The sequence below is a fragment of the Pseudophryne corroboree genome, chromosome 4 (assembly GCF_028390025.1).
Source record: "Pseudophryne corroboree isolate aPseCor3 chromosome 4, aPseCor3.hap2, whole genome shotgun sequence".
In the NCBI taxonomy this organism is placed as follows: Eukaryota; Metazoa; Chordata; class Amphibia; order Anura; family Myobatrachidae; genus Pseudophryne; species Pseudophryne corroboree.
In genome coordinates this window covers 338,235,307-338,256,867 of record NC_086447.1, presented here as the reverse complement: position 1 = coordinate 338,256,867, position 21,561 = coordinate 338,235,307, and the positions used below count along the sequence as shown (strand labels likewise).

Genomic DNA, 21,561 nt, shown 5'->3' with positions numbered 1-21,561 from the left:
TGGTGCCCCCTAGCACCGCCGCTAGTTCTGCAGGAGATAATGGCATGAGTCATCTGGTAGCTCTGCTAATGTCGGGCGCCTTTTGTTTATAAAAATGCATCTTATTTGCATTACTATGTGGCTAGGATGCACATGCAGCTTCTGCTGATTAAAATGATATGCAGCATGCCTATATTATGTGGGTGACTGCGGCTGTATCTGCATATGAAATGCTATATTACAGTGGTTTCCAGGACTACACTGCAACGTAGCATTTTGTATGTAGATACAGCCGCAGTCACACACAGAATATAGGCATGCCACATATCATTTTAATCAGCAGAAGCTGCTGGTGCCCCTAAGCATACCAAATGCCCTAGGCAACTGCCTAGTTTGCCTATGCCTAAGGCCGGCTCTGTCTGCCGCTATGTGTAACAAGGGCACGCGGTCTGCCGTTATGTGTAAAAAGGGCACGCTGTCTGCCGTTATGTGTAAAAAGGGCACGCTGTCTGCCATTATGTGTAAAAAGTGCACGCTGTCTGCCGTTATGTGTAAAAAGGGCACGCTGTCTGCCGTTATGTGTAAAAAGTGCACGCTGTCTGCTGTAATGTGTAGAAAGAGGAATCTGTCCGCTGTAAGGTGTAAAAGGGTCTCTACCTGGTGTAGTGGTGCTACTGTGCGGCGTAATTTGAATAATGGAGACTACTGTGTACCGTTTTATGAATTGGTATTATTTTGTGGCCACACCCCTTCCCCACGAAGCCACGCCACTATGTATTTTTGCGCGCGCCTACAGCGCGCACTGCCCCTGTTTTGCATGCAGGGGTGGGGCTCCGATGCCGTTTCTTGCACACAGTGCTAAAATGTCTAGTTACGGCACTGTTGCTAGGTATCCATTTCTCTGGCCCTGAGCAGGTCCCCCTCACCAGATCCTCTCCAGGGGTGAGGGGGTGGACTTGGATGGGATGTGTGTGGGGGGGATGTGGGGGGGGGGGCCCCAAAGCATTTTGTCGCACCTGGGCCCACCGCTCGCTAGTTCCGCCACTGCCCCTAACCCTCATGATTTCCCTACCCTAACCCTCTCCATTGGTGCCTAACCCTCACCCTCCCTTCCCCGCTGCCTAAACCTAACCCGCCCCGCTAGGTGCCTAACCCAACCTCCCCCTATATGTGCCTAATCCTCCCTCTCCGGACCCTAACCGTAACCTTCCCGGGAGTGTACCCTAAGCCTAACCCCCCTTCTGCTGCCTGAACCTATCCTCCCCCCTTCCAGTGCGTCCCGCTGTGCGGATGTTTGGGATGCAGGCTGTTTGTATTTTGACGCCGGCATCCCGTTTCATGTCAGTACATTGATGCCAGGATGGTGTCCTCCATCGGGATCCCGGCATCGGTATATTGACCGCCGGGATCCCGTTTGTATAAATACTGTATACAGATGTGTCCTGCTATGTTGTTGCCACATTGCGTCATTCATAATGTAGGATGCATGTTCCCACTATCCATTAACTTCGACTGAGCGTGGCATACCATGATGCATACGCATCGCAGTGTTGCTATTAAACGCTGTTATATGCAGCAACAACATAGCAAAGCACACATGGAAAACTCCCCTTATAAATCCTGCAGTTGCCCCTGAATGCGGTCGCATGCTGTAGCCCTTGTGCAGTGTGCTCATACGCAGGAGCCACACTGCGCATGCGCACACAGTGAGATGTGATGGTATCTCACTTATGCGAACGTCTCTGCTTGAATGACAGGCAGAAGCATTTTTGCAGAGCGGGCAGGGGCGTTGACAATGTGTTTTTGGGGTGACATTGCAGCATTGGGGTGGGGCCGAGGTCTGGAAAATGCAGATATGCCCGGACCATGTTTGGGGTTGGCAGGGCCATAACTACGTGTGTGCCAAGTGGGCCTGGCACACAGTGCAGTTGCCCTGAGGGCGCACGGCCAGCGCCATGTAATGAGTCAAATTGACTCATTACATGCCGCCTCTGCTGGGTGCCGTGCGCCGCCGCGCTGTGGAGGGAGAAGAGAGCAGCGCTGGGAAGCGGAGAAGGAGGAGGAGGGAGGGGGACTGGAGCCGCAGCAGCGCTATTTCATTGGTAGTAAGCGCCGCTGCAGCTGTCCCCTCTCCTTCCGTATTGGCTGCCCGGCGCTGCTGTGGATGCTGGGATGGAGGAACCACATCCCAGCATCCACAGCAGCGCCGGGCAGCCAATACGGAAGGAGAGGGGACAGCTGCAGCGGCGCTTACTACCAATGAAATAGCGCTGCTGCGGCTCCAGTCCTCCTCCCTCTTCCTCCTTGTCCGATACCTGCACCGAGGGAGCTACCAGCACGAGGAGCCTGTCAGCGGGGAGATGGTAAGTATCTCTCTCTCTCTCTCTCTCTCTCTCTCTCTCTCTCTCTCTCTCTCTCTCTCTCTCTCTCAGGGGGACACCATCTGCCATAATGTGTAAAAAGGGGGACTGGCTGCCGCAATGTGTAAAAAGGGGTACACCATCTGCCGTAATATGTAAAAAGGGGGCCTGGCTGCCGCAATGTGTAATAAGGGGGCCTGGCTGCCGCAATGTGTAAAAAGGGAGACTGGCTGCCGCAATGTGTAAAAAGGGCGACTGGCTGCCGTAATGTATAAAAAGGGGGCCTGGCTGCCGCAATGTGTAAAAAGGGGGACTGGCTGCTGCAATGTGTAAAAAGGGGGACACCGTCTGCCGTAATATGTAAAAAAGGGGCCTGGCTGCCGCAATGTGTAAAAAGGGGGACGCTGGCTGCTGCAATGTGTATAAAGAGGGATACCGTCTGCAGTAATGTGTAAAAATGGGGACGCTATCTGCTGTAATGTGTAAAAAAGGGGGATGCTGTCTGCCGTAATGTGTAAAAAAGGGGACGCTGTCTGCCGTAATGTGTAAAAAGTAGAGATGTGCACCGGAAATTTTTCGGGTTTTGTGTTTTGGTTTTGGATTCGGTTCTGCGGCCGTGTTTTGGATTCGGACGCGTTTTGGCAAAACCTCCCTGAAAATTTTTTGTCGGATTCAGGTATTTTTTTACAAAAAACCCTCGAAAACAGCTTAAATCATAGAATTTGGGGGTCATTTTGATCCCATAGTATTATTAACCTCAATAACCATAATTTCCACTCATTTCCAGTCTATTCTGAACACCTCACAATATTATTTTTAGTCCTAAAATTTGCACCGAGGTCGCTGTATGACTAAGCTAAGCGACTTAAGTGGCCGACACAAACACCTGGCCCATCTAGGAGTGGCACTGCAGTGTCAGACAGGATGGCACTTCAAAAAATAGTCCCCAAACAGCACATGATGCAAAGAAAAAAAGAGGTGCACCAAGGTCGCTAGATGGCTAAGCTAAGCGACCCAAGTGGCTGACACAAACACCTGGCCCATTTAGGAGTGGCACTGCAATATCAGACAGGATGGCACTTCAAAAAATAGTCCCCAAACAGCACATGATGCAAAGAAAAATAGAGGTGCACCAAGGTCGCTGGATGGCTAAGCTAAGCGACCCAAGTGGCCGACACAAACACCAGGCCCATCTAGGAGTGGCACTGCAGTGTCAGGCAGGATGGCACCTCAAAAAATAGTCCCCAAACAGCACATGATGCAAAGATAAATTAAAGAAAAAAGAGGTGCAAGATGGAATTGTCCTTGGGCCCTCCCTCCCACCCTTATGTTGTATAAACAGGACATGCACACTTTAACAAACCCATCATTTCAGCGACAGGGTCTGCCACATGACTGTGACTGAAATGACTGGTTGGTTTGGGCCCCCACCAAAAAAGAAGCAATCACAAACTGGCTCTACGGAAACTGGCTCTACAGAGGCAAGATGTCCACCTCCTCCTCATCGTCCGATTCCTCAACCCTTTCACTGTGTACATCCCCCTCCTCACAGATTATTAATTCGTCCCCATTGGAATCCACCATCTCAGGTCCCTGTGTACTTTCTGGAGGCAATTGCTGGTGAATGTCTCCACGGAAGGAATTGATTATAATTCATTTTGATGAACATCATCTTCTCCACATTTTCTGGAAGTAATCTTGTACGCCGATTGCTGACAAGGTGACCGGCTGCACTAAACACTCTTTCGGAGTACACACTGGAGGGGGGGCAACTTAGGTAAAATAAAGCCAGTTTCTGCAAGGGCCTCCAAATTGCCTCTTTTTCCTGCCAGTATACGTACGGACTGTCTGACGTGCCTACTTGGATGCGGTCACTCATATAATCCTCCACCATTCTTTCAATGGTGACAGAATCATATGCAGTGACAGTAGACGACATGTCAGTAATCGTTGGCAGGTCCTTCAGTCCGGACCAGATGTCAGCACTCGCTCCAGACTGCCCTGCATCACCGCCAGCGGGTGGGCTCGGAATTCTTAGCCTTTTCCTCGCAGCCCCAGTTGCGGGAGAATGTGAAGGAGGAGCTGTTGACGGGTCACGTTCCGCTTGACTTGACAATTTTCTCACCAGCAGGTCTTTGAACCTCTGCAGACTTGTGTCTGCCTGAAAGAGACATACAACGTAGGTTTTAAATCTAGGATCGAGCACGGTGGCCAAAATGTAGTGCACTGATTTCAACAGATTGACCACCCGTGAATCCTGGTTAAGCGAATTAAGGGCTCCATCCACAAGTCCCACATGCCTAGCAGAATCGCTCTGTTTTAGCTCCTCCTTCAATCTCTCCAGCTTCTTCTGCAAAAGCCTGATGAGGGGAATGACCTGACTCAGGCTGGCAGTGTCTGAACTGACTTCACGTGTGGCAAGTTCAAAGGGTTGCAGAGCCTTGCACAACGTTGAAATCATTCTCCACTGCGCTTGAGTCAGGTGCATTCCCCCTCCTTTGCCTATATCGTAGGTAGCTGTATAGACTTGAATGGCCTTTTGCTGCTCCTCCATCCTCTGAAGCATATAGAGGGTTGAATTCCACCTTGTTGCCACCTCTTGCGTCAGATGATGGCGGGGCAGGTTCAGGAGTGTTTGCTGGTGCTCCAGTCTTCGGCACACGGTGGCTGAATGCTGAAAGTGGCCCGCAATTCTTCGGGCCACCGACAGCATCTCTTGCACACCCCTGTCGTTTTTAAAAAAATTCTGCACCACCAAATTCAATGTATGTGCAAAACATGGGACGTGCTGGAATTTGCCCACTTGTAATGCACGAACAATATTGGTGGCGCTGTCCGATGTCACAAATCCCCAGGAGAGTCCAATTGGGGTAAACCATTCAGCGATGATGTTCCTCAGTTTCCGTAAGAAGTTGTCAGCTGTGTGCCTCTTATGGAAAGCGGTGATACAAAGCGTAGCCTACCTAGGAACGAGTTGGCGTTTGCGAGATGCTGCTACTGGTGCCACCGCTGCTGTTCTTGCTGCGGGAGGCAATACATCTACCCAGTGGGCTGTCACAGTCATATAGTCCTGAGTCTGCCCTGCTCCACTTGTCCACATGTCCGTGGTTAAGTGGACATTGGGTACAACTGCATTTTTTAGGACACTGGTGACTCTTTTTCTGACGTCTGTGTACATTCTCGGTATCGCCTGCCTAGAGAAGTGGAACCTAGATGGTATTTGGTACCGGGGACACACTAACTCAATAAATTCTCTAATTCACTGTGAATTAACGGTGGATACCGGACACACGTTTAACACCACCACAGCTGCCAAGGCCTGAGTTTTCTGCTTTGCAGCAGGATGACTGCTGTGATATTTCATCTTCCTCGCAAAGGACTGTTGGACAGTCAATTGCTTACTGGAAATAGTACAAGTGGTCTTCCGACTTCCCCTCTGGTATGACGATCGACTCCCAGCAGCAACAACAGCAGCGCCAGCAGCAGTAGGCGTTACACTCAAGGATGCATCGGAAGAATCCCAGGCCAGAGAGGACTCGTCATACTTGCCAGTGACATGGCCTGCAGGACTATTGGCTTTACTGTCTAAGGAGGAAATTGACACTGAGGGAGTTGGTGGTGTGGTTTGCAGGAGCTTGGTTACAAGAGGAAGGGATTTAGTGGTCAGTGGACTGCTTCCGCTGTCACCCAAAGTTTTTGAACTTGTCAATGACTTCTGATGAATGCGCTCCAGGTGACGTATAAGGGAGGATGTTCCTAGGTGGTTAACGTCCTTACCCCTACTTATTACAGCTTGACAAAGGCAACACACGGCTTGACACAAGTTGTCCGCATTTCTGTTAAAATAATTCCACACCGAAGAGGTGATTTTTTTTTGTAATTTGACCAGGTATGTCAATGGCCATATTCGTCCCACGGACAACAGGTGTCTCCCCGGATGCCTGACTTAAATAAACCACCTCACCATCAGAATCCTCATTGTCAATTTCCTCCTCAGCGCCAGCAACACCCATATCCTCATCCTGGTGTACTTCAACAGTGACATCTTCAATTTGACTATCAGGAACTGGACTGCGGGTGCTCTTTCCAGCACTTGCAGGGGGCGTGCAAATGGTGGAAGGCGCCACCTCTTCCCGTCCAGTGTTGGGAAGGTCAGGCATCGCAACCGACACAATTGGACTCTCCTTGGAGATTTGTGATTTAGAAGAACGCACAGTTCTTTGCTGTGCTTTTGCCAGCTTAAATCTTTTCATTTTTCTAGCGAGAGGATGAGTGCTTCCATCTTCATGTGAATCTAAACCACTAGCCATGAACATAGGCCAGGGCCTCAGCCGTTCCTTGCCACTCCGTGTCGTAAAAGGCATATTGGCAAGTTTACGCTTCTCATCAGACGCTTTTAATTTTGATTTCTGGGTCATTTTACTGAACTTTTTTTTTGGGGATTTTACATGCTCTCTACTATGACATTGGGCATCGGCCTTTGCAGACGACGTTGATGGCATTTCATCGTCTCGGCCATGACTAGTGGCAACAGCTTCAGCACGAGGTGGAAGTAGATCTTGATCTTTCCCTATTTTACCCTCCACATTTTTGTTCTCCATTTTTTAATGTGTGGAATTATATGCCAGTAATATATCAATAGCAATGGCCTACTGTACCGTACTGCTATATATATACTGGTGGTCAGCAAAATTTTGCACTGTCCTCCTACTATATACTGCACACAACTAAAATGCAGCACAGGTATGGATGGATACTTGACGACACAGAGGTAGAGCAATGGACTACTGTACCGTACTGCTATATATATACTGGTGGACAGCAAAATTCTGCACTGTCCTCCTACTATATACTGCGCACAACTACAATGAATGCAGCACAGATATGGATAGTATACTTGACGACACAGAGGTAGACCAATGGACTACTGTACCGTACTGCTATATATGTACTGGTGGTCAGCAAAAATTCTGCACTGTCCTCCTACTATATACTGCGCACAACTAAAATGCACCACAGGTATGGATGGATAGTATACTTGATGACACAGAGGTAGAGCAATGGACTACTGTACCGTACTGCTATATATGTACTGTTGGTCAGCAAAATTCTGCACTGTCCTCCTACTATATACTGTGCACAACTACAATAAATGCAGCACAGATATGGACAGTATACTTGACGACACAGAGATAGAGCAATGGACTACTGTACCGTACTGCTATATATATACTGGTGGTCAGCAAAATTCTGCACTGTCCTCCTACTATATACTGCGCACAACTAAAATGCAGCACAGGTATGGATGGATAGTATACTTGACCTTGACGACACAGAGGTAGAGCAATGGACTACTGTACCGTACTGCTATATATATACTGGTGGTCAGCAAAATTCTGCACTGTCCTCCTACTATATACTGCGCACAACTAAAATGCAGCACAGGTATGGATGGATAGTATACTTGACGACACAGAGGTAGAGCAATGGACTACTGTACCGTACTGCTATATATATACTGGTGGTCAGCAAAATTCACTGTCCTCCTACTATATACTGCGCACAACTACAATGAATGTAGCACAGGTATGGATGGATAGTATACTTGACGACACAGAGGTAGAGCAATGGACTACTGTACCGTACTGCTATATATATACTGGTGGTCAGCAAAATTCTGCACTGTCCTCCTACTATATACTGCGCACAACTAAAATGCAGCACAGGTATGGATGGATAGTATACTTGACGACACAGAGGTAGAGCAATGGACTACTGTACCGTACTCCTATATATATACTGGTGGTCAGCAGAATTCTGCACTGTCCTCCTACTATATACTGTGCACAACTACAATGAATGCAGCACAGATATGGATAGTATACTTGACGACACAGAGGTAGAGCAATGGACTACTGTACCGTACTGCTATATATATACTGGTGGTCAGCAAAATTCTGCACTGTCCTCCTACTATATACTGCGCACAACTACAATGAATGCAGCACAGGTATGGATGGATAGTATACTTGACGACACAGAGGTAGAGCAATGGACTACTGTACCGTACTGCTATATATATACTGGTGGTCAGCAACATTCTGCACTGTCCTCCTACTATATACTGCGCACAACTAAAATGCAGCACAGGTATGGATGGATAGTATACTTGATGACACAGAGGTAGAGCAATGGACTACTGTACCGTACTGCTATATATATACTAGTGGTCAGCAAAATTCTGCACTGTCCTCCTACTATATACTGCGCACAACTAAAATGCAGCACAGGTATGGATGGATAGTATACTTGATGACACAGAGGTAGAGCAATGGACTACTGTACCGTACTGCTATATATATACTAGTGGTCAGCAAAATTCTGCACTGTCCTCCTACTATATACTGTGCACAACTAAAATGCAGCACAGGTATGGATGGATAGTATACTTGACGACACACAGGTAGAGCAATGTACTACTATACCGTACTGCTATATATATACTGGTGGTTAGCAAAATTCTGCACTGTCCTCCTACTATATACTACAATCGAGCACAGATATGGAGCATTTTTCAGGCAGAGAACGTAGATATTTTCAGCAAACTGAGCACAGATATTTGCAGCATACTGAGCACAGATATTTGCAGCACACTGAGCACAGATATTTGCAGCACACTGAACACAGAAACTGAGAGAACGCTGCACGTCCTCTCGCTATCTTCTCCAATGCACGAGTGAAAATGGCGGCGACACGCGGCTCCTTATATAGAATACGAATCTCGCGAGAATCTGACAGCGGGATGATGACGTTCGGGCTCGCTCGGGTTAACCGAGCAAGGCGGGAAGATCCGAGTCTGCCTCGGAACCGTGTAAAATGGGTGAAGTTCAGTGGGGTTCGGATCCCGAGGAACCGAACCCGCTCATCTCTAGTAAAAAGAGGACGCTGTCTGCCGTAATGTGTAAAAAGGGGACGCTGTCTGCCGTAATGTGTAAAAAGGGGGACTGTCTGCTGTAATGTGTAAAAAGGGGGACGCTGTCTGCTGTAATGTATAAAAGGGGCTCTACCTGGTGTAGTGGCGCTACGGTGCAGCGTAATTTGAATAATGGAGACCACTGTGCACCGTAGTATGAATTGCTATTATTTTGTGGCCATGCCCCTATATATTTTTCGCCCCCCTGCAGCGCGCACTGCCCCTATCTTACATGGGGGGGCGCCAATGTCGTTTCTTGCACACAGCGCTAAAATGCCTAGTTACGGCACTGGGGGTGGGCCATGGTGGCTGTGTGATGTCACACGCAGTCACTGCAACCCAAACATGGCATCCCGGAGACTGCCTTCGCAGCTAGGCTGCGGAGACTTCCCTAAAAATGCGAGCACTATGCAGTGTAGTGAAGAGCTCGCATTTTAGCGGGAGGAGCAGTACTCAAATGTGGGGTGACCTTGACCTGTGCTGGCTGCCCCCCGCATGTTAGTGGAATGAGCTGTAGTAACTACAACTCATGCTGAATCAGGTCCATAGTCTTTTAGGTGGGGCCCAAAGAAATGATCAGGCCCCTGCAACTAGAGATGAAATGCTGAGTAGCTCCTTCTTGTACCTCTTGCCAGTATGTATCAAATAAAAAAAAATAAAAAAATCTACTGCAAGAATATGTGGCACTACAGATGCCAGCATGCACTGATAGCTTGTAGTGTCTCCTAATTAACAACATAAATAGGTGTCCACTTTATCATAATGATGAATGGCACTTGCCCTACATGATGAATAGTGACTCTTTATGAAGAAAAACAAATATAAGGTCAGTTTGCTTTAGTTTTATAAAGAGGTATCAATGCAAATTTTTTATTCATATAAAGGAGACATAATATTTTTAATTATATAACGGGTCACTACTTACAATATTTAGAATTTATATAAAAGTGTTACTAAACATTAATGTGTAATAAAATGCTGGCACATGTATTCTTCATTTATAGAAGTGGAGCACTGTTTACTAATGTTTTGGATGGGATGCAGTCAATAATCCAGCATTCGGGATCCTGGCATTCAGGAGGCTGACACCGGAATCCCAACAGCCGGTGAAATACCAACACCTGGAATCCCAATAAATGCTCTTTATTGCCACTCGCAGGGGCGTAACTAGAACTTAACTAGCCCCATAGTAAAATCTTGAAAGGGCCCCCTTCCCCCCCACTATTTTCACTACAATACCCCTTATGGAAGCAGGAGAAAGAGAGAGAGAGTGAGGGGAGTAAGAGACACACACACACACACACACACACACACACACACACACACACACACACACGGGGTGCTGGTGGGGAGAAAGAGAGAGAGGAGCTAGATAGAGAGGAGGTATCAGGGAGAGAAAGACAGTGTCAGAGAGGGAGGGAGAGTGATAGTGTCGGGGAGAGAGACAGTGTCAGGAGGGAAAGAGAGACAGTGTCAGTGAGAGACACAGAAAGTGTCAGGGGGGGGGGCGACAGCATTGGTGCAAGTAAAAAAAATCCTTAGTGGTACTGTGTGTGCGCACCGAAGGCAAGCATGACAAAAAATGGGTGTGGCCGCATGCCACGTGGGGCGTGGCCATTGAAAATGGGGGTGTAATACACATATGCCCGCCATTGTGCCAGATACACACATGCCCCTAGTAGTACAGTTCCAAATACACATATGCCCACACAGTGCCAGATACACACATGCCCCCACAGTGCCAGATATGCCACCACAGTGCCAGATACACATATGCCACCACAGTGCCAGATACACACATGCCACCACAGTGCGAGATACACATATGCCCCACAGTGCCAAATACAAATATTCTCCACAGTGCCAGATAAACATATGCTCCCACATTGCCAGGTACACATATGCTTCCACAGTGCCAGATATGCCCCCATAGTGCCAGATATACATATGCCCCACAGTGCCAGATACACATATGCCCCACAGTGCCAAATACACATATGCCCCACAGTGCCAAATACACATATTCCCCACAGTGCCAGATACACATATGCCCCCACAGTGCCAAGTACACCCCCTCTCCTTAGTGCTTCTTACCACGCTGCTGGTACTGGCTGCTGTCTGTGAGGGTAGGAGAGCGTATCACTCGTCTCTCCTGCCCCTCAGTGCTCAGTACAGTCAACGCCGGCATGTATCTCCAATCAGTCACCGGTTTGTAAGCCAATCAAAGCTTGAGATCTGGCAGCCAATCAGGAGCTGCAGCTGCTGGTCCCCAAGCTCTGATTGACTAACGAACCGGCGCCTTATTAGAGATACATGCCACCGACATCGCCGGAGACAGGACTGAACACTGGGGGGGCAGGAGAGGTGCGCGCTGTGCTCTCCTCCCCTCACACACAGCAGAGCAGCAGCTGCAAGCATGGCAGTCGGTCCGGCAGTACTGCGTGCCGGCTGGCAATTTCTTACCGGTACGCAGTACCACCCTGTACTGCCATACTTGCAGCACTGGGGGACACTATAAGGGAGAGAGAGAGAGAGAGAGAGAGAGAGAGAGACAGACAGACAGACAGACAGTATCAGGGAGAGGAAGTCTCAAAAAGAGAGTGAGAGTGTGTCAGGGAGAGTGAGAGAGAGAGAGAGAGAGAGAGAGAGAGATGGGGGGCTAGCAGGAGATATATTACCTGTACCTCCAGAAACCCAGCAGAGGTCTCTGATGGAGGCGGGCATGTCACTGAATTAGGCCCCGACCCCTAAATGTCCGTGAATCGTGGCACCGGCCGTCGGGACTTGGAGCTGACCACTCTACAGCCTCAGCATAAGCTGCATCCTGCGGGCAGGGCCGCAGCAAGGATTGTCACCACCGTAGGCAAATCGACAGCACCCTCCCCCCCAACCCCCCACCACCACTACCAAAATTCAGGGATCCTCAGGTGAAAATATGTGACATGGCATGTCTTATAAGTTCCACAGTCACCACCTGATCATTTATACCCCTTTCACAACGTACAAATAATCCAGTATATTGCCTGACCAGGTAATTTAACCCAGGAATAAGGAAGTGTTATTCCCGGATTATTACTGGGTCAGGTGCAGTGTGAACGGGTTCCCCGAGTCAATGCGACCCAGGACTTGTTCATTGCATAGGGAGAGGCGGCGCAGAGATGATCTCTGAATTTTGGCTCATTCTGTGTGCTATACTGTGAATTTCGGTTCATTCTGTGTGGTATAATGTGAATTTCGGCTCATACTGTGTGGTATAATGTGAAAGGGGCACCAGTACTAGATAGTATAAGGGGTCCTACTATTGTGGTGCATAATGTGTATAAGGTGTGTATAAGGGGTATATGGTGTGGTACACTACACTTATGGACATGACCCCTTTTGAGTGACCATGCCCCCTTTTCCGGAGCGCGTAGAATTGCAACCTTCATTCCATACTCCCACTTCAAAATTTCCACTTCGACCACTGGGCATTATATGTAACCGGCGCTACTACAAGGGCTATTATGTGTATGACCAGCGCTATTACAGGGGCTATTATGTGTATAAGCAGTGCTACTACAGGGGCTATTATGTGTATAACCAGCGATATTACAGGGTCTATTATGTGTATAACCAGCGCTATTACAGGGGCTATTATGTGTATAAGCGGTACTGCTAAAGGGGCTATTATGTGTATAAGCGGCACTACTACAGGGGCTATTATGTGTATAAGCAGCGCTACTACAGGGGGTATTATGTGTATAACTGGCGCCAATACTGGGGACATTATGTGTATAAATAGCACTACTGTGTGCGGGGTAATGTGAATAAGATTGTGCTTCTATGTGGCGTAATTTGAAATGGGGGTACTATTGTGTGGCCATGCCCTTTCTTGTGAAACCACATCCATTTTTGCCGCACACTGTCCCTTTGTAAAATATGGGAGGGCGCAAATTTATAGTTTGCAGTGGGGCGCCGAACACCCTAGCACCGGCCCTGTGTAACATGCCACTACATATTGGCCAGGCCCCCAATTCAGTACAGGGGAGGGGGCGCCAAAACAAACCCTTGCTCTGGGCACCATGACACCTAGCTACACCTCTGATTGTAGGGCATAGAGCTCAGACAGTGACTGACCTGAAGCAGCAGCAGTCCCGGTGCCCCCTTCCTCCTGTATCCAATGCTAGGGCTCCTGAAATGTCCACTCCCCGTGGAAGGTCCTGTGCAGGACGGAATCACTGCCTTCCACATCTGTGATGAATGATTGGAGTCAGAGGAGCTTTTGAAGAGAGGTGGCCGCTGGTCCCTGGGAGGGGTCAACCAGCCATCTGGAAGTGTATGGTAAGCTTAGCCGGCCCCAGCGATGTGCACTGGAGCCGGCTAATAGACAGTCACAGTCATCCTCTAAAGAAAATTCTGCCTCTGGGTGCCGGGCAGCATTATAAATAATCTCCTTAACAGCACTGGCACCCAGCCTCCTCCTCGGGCTCCAGCAGCTCCTTGGCCTAGTTACATGCTTTGTGGTCCCAGTAGCAGGACCAAATCATAAGCTACACGTCATCAGGTCGGCCGTAGGTGGGGGAGTCTTGAGAGCGAGCGAGTGATACAGAAGGGGTGGGGGGGGGGTGGGAACAGCCCCGGGAAAAGTGTCTCTAACCAGCAGATGAAACACTGGGTGAGCAGGGAACGTGTCCCACTCACATCCCTCATGATGAGCTTAGTCATTTCATATTTTTTTTTTTCTTTGCACTCAGTGCCGCCCTTCAAGCGCTGGCACCCATAGACAGCTGCCTAATGGTAGCGCCGGCCCTGCCTGCGAGGGAGGAGGGTGTTATCGGCTGCAGCCACTGTTCTTACCGTGGACGGGGGGGTAAAAGGGGAGCAGCTGGGCTTGGAGGCAGCCAATGCTTGGGTTCAAGGGGAGCAGCAGGCCCTGGAAGCAGCTCAGGCCCCACAGCTGCACCCCCTGCACCCACAGTAGTTACGCCACTGGCCACTCGGTTGATAGGTCCACGCCACCAACTGAGTGGGACTAGAACCTGTGACGAGCTAAGCGAGCCACCAGGCCTGATGCGTGGCCCGATCGTGTACAAGGGGACTTGCTGCCGGCAGACGGGATGCTGCTGGCGGTATAGTGACAGCCAGCATCCTGTCTTTTGGGATATCGTATTTGTCCCTTTTGGACAGCTCCTTTAATATGTATTTAAAAAAAATAGTTAACCTCATTTTGAACTGGTTCCACTACAGTATGACAGCAGCACTCATTCCATGGAAAATAATTCAGCTCCATCTAAAAGGTTTTATTCTGATTTCTGTAATATTTCCTGCAATATCCCAAAGATGTCCTATATTGTGTCTGCTTCAACATTTTCCCTGTTGTCAAGGTAAAAATAATTTGTGATGTTTAACCATTTTACAGTATGGCAGTATGGGCACTATTGTCTACATTTCTCTTGCTTTTACAATGTCATTTCTTTGCATATTTTCTGAAAGAAATGCATATTTACGGTTTTGTTTGTTTTAATCATGTAGCTTGCGTGCACCCCATATTACTGGAGAGTGAATATCTTCATTATGGCCCTTGTTCAGTTCGTTGTGTCTTACGTGGCAGAGGTAAATATTTTCCTTGCAGTGGTGTAAGCAAATAAAATACTACAGTACATACCGTGACATTCACACAAAATGCATACTAATACACAACATTGGTTAAACCACAAAATATAGTAACATACCAATACTTATGCCTGCTAACCATCACAATACCTTGAATTAAAGACTATATTTTAAAAATGTTTTTTGGCTTCTGCTGCTAATGACCTAGCAGAGCCACTGATACCCCTTTCAGACTTATTACCCGGGAATTTTTCGGGTCTAGCAAGCCGACAAATTCCTGGGTTTCATCCCTGACCCTCGTAAAGAGCAGGGTCTGGAACCCAAGACTTAGTCGCAGGCAGTGCTGAAAGTAGGGTGGTACGGAGTACCATTAAGAAATATAGTACCACCAGCCCACCACTGGGGCATAATTAATAAGGAGCATTTTTGTAAAACAGTGTCAGTGGCATAACTATGTGTGGCATAATATATAATAGGCATTACGGTGTGTGGTATAATATGTAATAGGCATTACGGTGTGTGGCATATTGTGTAATGGCATTACGGTGTGTGTTATAATGTGTAATGGGTGTTACAGTGTGGCATAATGTGTAATGGTCATTACAGTGTGTGGCATAATGTGCAATAAGCATTACGTGTGTGGCATAATGTCTAATGGGCATTACGGTGTTTGGCATAATGTCTACGGGGCATTACGTGTGTGGCATAATGTGGCCATGCCCCTATTGTCATGTAGCCACTCCACTAGTTTTGTGTAAGCCCCCCCCCCCCTCCCCCATGACACGTGGCCATGCCCAGTTTTACTATCAGTGCCACTTAGAAAAAAATTCTACTTACACCACTGGTCCCAAGTAATTTGCATTCACACATGCAGGAATCCTGGGTTGATGCGCGTTCATGTGCAAAACCCTGGGATTTAGATGCATGTATGATAGGGGTATTAGTCATTAATATATGTATTAGCATTAATACTGTATATGTAAGAGCATGTCTATTAATAAGCTAAATAATATAAAGAAAATAACTAGTTTCCTACCCAAGTGAGCTTACAGTCTAGCACACTAAGGGGCCGATTTATTACCATCCACATCCGATGATGCGGATGCTGTGTAATAAAATCACCCAAACTCGCAATGCGATAATTGAGTACATTGCATGGATATATATGTCCCTGCGATGCCTCTCCGCAGCATCATCGTGGTACAGGGCTCGATTAAACCTTGGGGGTGCCTGGGACACTTAAGATAGGGGGCCCCTGTGGACGGTGGAGGATGTATATTAAATTGTGCATACTTCCCAACATGTCCCATTCCAGGAAGGACAAAATTCTATCTACCTGGACTTCCCACTTAATATATTTTATTTATACATAATTGTTAAGAAAGGTATTTCAACACAGGTGACTGCAATCATAAATTAAGAAGGAAGTCCAGGTAGAGAGAGCATTTTGTCCCTCACGGAATGGCTCATGGTGGGAGGTATAGATTGTGTATATTCAATTTAAACCAATGGTGTATATTAGTTTTAACTAGAGCTGTACACCGGAAATTTTTCGGGTTTTGTGTTTTGGTTTTGGATTCGGTTCCGCGGCCATGTTTTGGAATCGGACGCGTTTTGGCAAAACCTCCCTGAAATTTTTTTGTCGGATTCGGGTGTGTTTTGGATTTGGGTGTTTTTTTTTCAAAAACCCCTCAAAAACAGCTTAAATCATAGAATTTGGGGGTCATTTTGATCCTATAGTATTATTAACCTCAATAACCATAATTTCCACTCATTTACAGTCTATTCTGAACACCTCACCTTATGTTGTATAGAGGACATGCACACTTTAACAAACCCATCATTTCAGCCACCGGGTCTGCCACACGACTGTGGCTGAAATGACTGGTTGGTTTGGGCCCCCACCAAAAAAAGAAGCAATCAATCTCTCCTTGCTCAAACTGGCTCTACAGAGGCAAGATGTCCACCTCATCATCATCCTCCGATTCCTCACCCCTTTTACTGTGTGTACATCCCCCTCCTCACAGAGTATTAATTCGTCCCCACTGGAATCCACCATCTCAGGTCCCTGTTTACTTTCTGGAGGCAATTGATGGTGAATGTCTCCACGGAGGAATTGATTATAATTCATTTTGATGAACATCATCTCCACATTTTCTGGAAGTAAACTCGTACGCCGATTGCTGACAAGGTGAACGGCTGCACTAAACACTCTTTCGGAGTACACACTGGAGGGGGGCAACGTAGGTAAAATAAAGCCAGTTTCTGTAAGGGCCTCCAAATTGCCTCTTTTTCCTGCCAGTATCTGTACGGACTGTCTGACGTGCCTACTTGGATACTGTCACTCATATAATCCTCCACCATTCTTTCAAAGGTGACAGAATCATATGCAGTGACAGTAGACGACATGTTAGTAATCGTTGGCAGGTCCTTCAGTCCGGACCAGATGTCAGCACTCACTCCAGACTGCCCTGCATCACCGCCAGCGGGTAGGCTCGGAATTCTTAGCCTTTTCCTCGCAGCCCCAGTTGCGGGAGAATGTGAAGGAGGAGCTGTTGACGGGTCACGTTCCGCTTGCGTTGACAAGTGTCTCACCAGCAGGTCTTTGAACATCTGCAGACTTGTGTCTGCCGGAAAGAGAGATACAACGTAGGCTTTAAACCTAGGATCGAGCACGGTGGCCAAAATGTAGTGCTCTGATTTCAACAGATTGACCACCCGTGAATCCTGGTTAAGCGAATTAAGGGCTCCATCCACAAGTCCCAAATGCCTAGCGGAATCGCTCTGTTTTAGCTCCTCCTTCAATCTCTCCAGCTTCTTCTGCAAAAGCCTGATGAGGGGAATGACCTGACTCAGGCTGGCAGTGTCTGAACTGACTTCACGTGTGGCAAGTTCAAAGGGTTGCAGAACCTTGCACAACGTTGAAATCATTCTCCACTGCGCTTGAGTCAGGTGCATTCCCCCTCCTTTGACTATATCGTAGGCAGATGTATAGGCTTGAATGGCCTTTTGCTGCTCCTCCATCCTCTGAAGCATATAGAGGGTTGAATTCCACCTCGTTACCACCTCTTGCTTCAGATGATGGCGGGGCAGGTTCAGGAGTGTTTGCTGGTGCTCCAGTCTTCGGCACACGGTGGCTGAATGCCGAAAAGTGGCCCGTAATTGTTCGGGACACCGACAGCATCTCTTGCACGACCCTGTCGTTTTTAAAAAAATTCAATGTATGTGCATGGGACGTGCTGGAATTTTCCCACATGTAATGCACGCACAATATTGGTGGCGTTGTACGATGCCACAAATCCCCAGGAGAGTCCAATTGGGGTAAGCCAATCTGCGATGATGTTCCTCAGTTTCCGTAAGAGGTTGTCAGCTGTGTGCCTCTTATGGAAAGCTGTGATGCAAAGCGTAGCCTGCCTAGGAACAATTTGGCGTTTGCGAGATGCTGCTACTGGTGCCACTGCTGCTGTTCTTGCTGCGGGAGGCAATACATCTACCGAGTGGGCTGTCACAGTCATATAGTACTGAGTCTGCCCTGCTCCACTTGTCCACATGTCCGTGGTTAAGTGGACATTGGGTACAACTGCATTTTTTAGGACACTGGTGAGTCTTTTTCTGACATCTGTGTACATTCTCGGTATCGCCTGCCTAGAGAAGTTGAACCTAGATGGTATTTGGTACCGGGGACACACTACCTCAAGAAATTCTCTAAGTCCCTGTGAACTAACGCCGGATACCGGACGCACGTCTAACACCAACACAGCTGCCAAGGCCTGAGTTATCCGCTTTGCATCAGGATGACTGCTGTGATATTTCATCTTCCTCGCAAAGGACTGTTGGACAGTCAATTGCTTACTGGAAGTAGTACAAGTGGTCTTCCGACTTCCCCTCTGGGATGATGATAGACTCCCAGCAGCAACAACATCAGCGCCAGCAGCAGTAGGAGTTACACTGAAGGATCCATTGGAGGAATCCCAGTCAGGAGAGGACTCATCAGACTTGCCAGTGACATGGCCTGCAGGACTATTGGCGTTCCTGTCTAAGGAGGAAATTGACACTGAGGGAGTTGGTGGTTTGGTTTGCACTGCTTGGGTACAAGAGGAAGAAGGGATTTAGTTGTCAGTGGACTGCTTCCGCTGTCACCCAAAGTTTTTGAACTTGTCAATGACTTCTGATGAATGTGCTCCAGGTGACGTATACGGGAGGATGTTCCTAGGTGGTTAACGTCCTTACTCCTACTTATTACAGCTTGACAAAGGCAACACACGGCTTGACACCAGTTGTCCGCATTTCTGTTGAAACAATTCCACACCGAAGAGGTGATTTTTTTGGTATTTTGACCAGGCATGTCAATGGCCTTATAAATCCCACGGACAACAGGTGTTTCCCAGGGTGCCTGACTTAAACAAACCACCTCACCATCAGAATCCTCCTCATCAGTTTCCTCCTCAGTGCCAGCACCACCCATATCCTCATCTTGGTGTACTTCAACAGTGACATCTTCAATTTGACTATCAGGAACTGGACTGTGGGTGCTCCTTCCAGCACTTGCAGGGGGCGTGCAAATGGTGGAAGGAGCCACCTCTTCCCATCCAGTGTTGGGAAGGTCAGGCATCGCAACCGACACAATTGGACTCTCCTTGGGGATTTGTGATTTAGAAGAACGCACAGTTCTTTGCTGTGCTTTTGCCATCTTAACTCTTTTCAGTTTTCTAGCGCGAGGATGAGTGCTTCCATCCTCATGTGAAGCTGAACCACTAGCCATGAACATAGGCCAGGGCCTCAGCCGTTCCTTGCCACTCCGTGTCGTAATGGCATATTGGCAAGTTTACGTTTCTCCTCAGACGCTTTTAATTTAGATTTTTGGGTCATTTTACTGAACTTTTGTTTTTTGGATTTTACATGCTCTCTACTATGACATTGGGCATCGGCCTTGGCAGACGACGTTGATGGCATTGAATCGTCTCTGCCATGACTAGTGGCAGCAGCTTCAGCCCTAGGTGGAAGTGGATCTTGATCTTTCCCTATTTCACCTCCACATTTTTGTTCTCAATTTTTTAATGTGTGGAATTATATGCCAGTAATATTATTATATCAATAGCAATGGCCTACTGTACTCTACATCTATATACTGATGGTCACCAAAATGCTGCACTGTACTACTATATATACTGCTCACAAAAATGCAGCACAGATATGGAATGGATACTTGCAGTGACACGGAGCTGCAAGATACAGCAATGGCCTACTGTACTGTACAACTATATACTGTTGGTCACCAAAATGCTGCACTGTACTACTATATATACTGCTCACAAAAATGTAGCACAGATATAGAATGGATTCTTGCAGTGACACAGAGCTGCAAGATACAGCAAAGGCCTTCTGTACTGTACAACTATATACTGTTGGTCACCAAAAATGTTGCACTGTACTACTATATATACTGCTCACAAAAAGGCAGCACAGATATGGAATGGATACTTGCAGTGACACGGATCTGCACGATACAGCAATGGCCTACTGTACTGTACAACTATACACTGCTGGTCACCAAAATGCTGCACTGTACTACTATATATACTGCTCACAAAAATGCAGCACAAATATGGAATGGATACTTGCAGTGACACGGAGCTGCAAGATACAGCAATGGCCTACTGTACTGTACAACTATATACTGTTGGTCACCAAAATGCAGCACACTGAGCACAGATATTTGCAGCACACTGAGCACAGATATGGAGCTTTTCAGGCAGAGAACATAGATATTTGCAGCACACTGAGCACAGATATTTGCAGCACACTGAGAACAGATATTTGCAGCGCACTGAGCACAGATATGGAGCTTTTTAGACAGAGAACGTAGCCACGTCCTCGCCGTTCAATCTCCAATGCACGAGTGAAAATGGCGGCGACACGCGGCTATTTATATAGAATACGAATCTCGCGAGAATCCGACAGCGGGATGATGACGTTCGGCCGCGTTCGGGTTAACCGAGCAAGGCGGGAAGATCTGAGGCTGCCTCGGACCCGTGTAAAATAGGTGAAGTTCGGGGGATTCGGATCTTGACGAACCAAACCCGCTCATCTCTAGTTTTAATTTATAGTTTAATAATGCCTTGGTACTGTTTATAGCTCCACCTAATTAAAAGACAACTATTTTATAAACTTTTCTTGTAGTGGAACAAAGACAACTTAATCTTAAATTGTACATAGAAAAATAAAATCATTTATCTTGTCACATGCAAGAATAGCAGCAGCCTCTGTACTACTTACACACTGGTACAGGACTAAGGAGGACTCTGTGTGTGTGTCTCTATCTCTAGGCCCATATGGTTTAGTCGCATAACAGTTTACCCAGGCAGGAAGGAGGAAAAGCTGGGATTCCTGTGTCACTTACAGCTCTCTCCACCCTCCTAGCTCTCTGGTTAGAAAGCTCTGTCGGTAGCTCATAAAAGATGATATTCCTGTGTCTAAGCCTGCACCTCATATGGTCCTGCTCGCATTCTGTCTGCTGGTTCTACTTCAGCTTATGAGGGAAAGATCATGATATCAGTGTTTTCTGGCCAGAGGGTCCCATGACAAATGGGGGCCTGGGGTAGAGTATGCCCTGCATCCCCCATGTCCTGTTGCGCATGTGCTGCATTCCATCACTAC

General features: G+C 47.5%; 1 protein-coding gene across 1 annotated transcript in view; it reads left to right on the top strand.

The window, feature by feature from the left end:
* LOC134909505 (probable cation-transporting ATPase 13A4) overlaps nt 1-21,561 on the top strand; it is a 332,428-nt gene that overhangs the window by 298,417 nt on the left and 12,450 nt on the right. Inside the window, exon 29 of the mRNA XM_063916442.1 lies at nt 14,824-14,904. Within this exon, the coding sequence (XP_063772512.1) occupies nt 14,824-14,904 (81 nt within the window). The remainder of the gene's footprint in view (nt 1-14,823; nt 14,905-21,561) is intronic.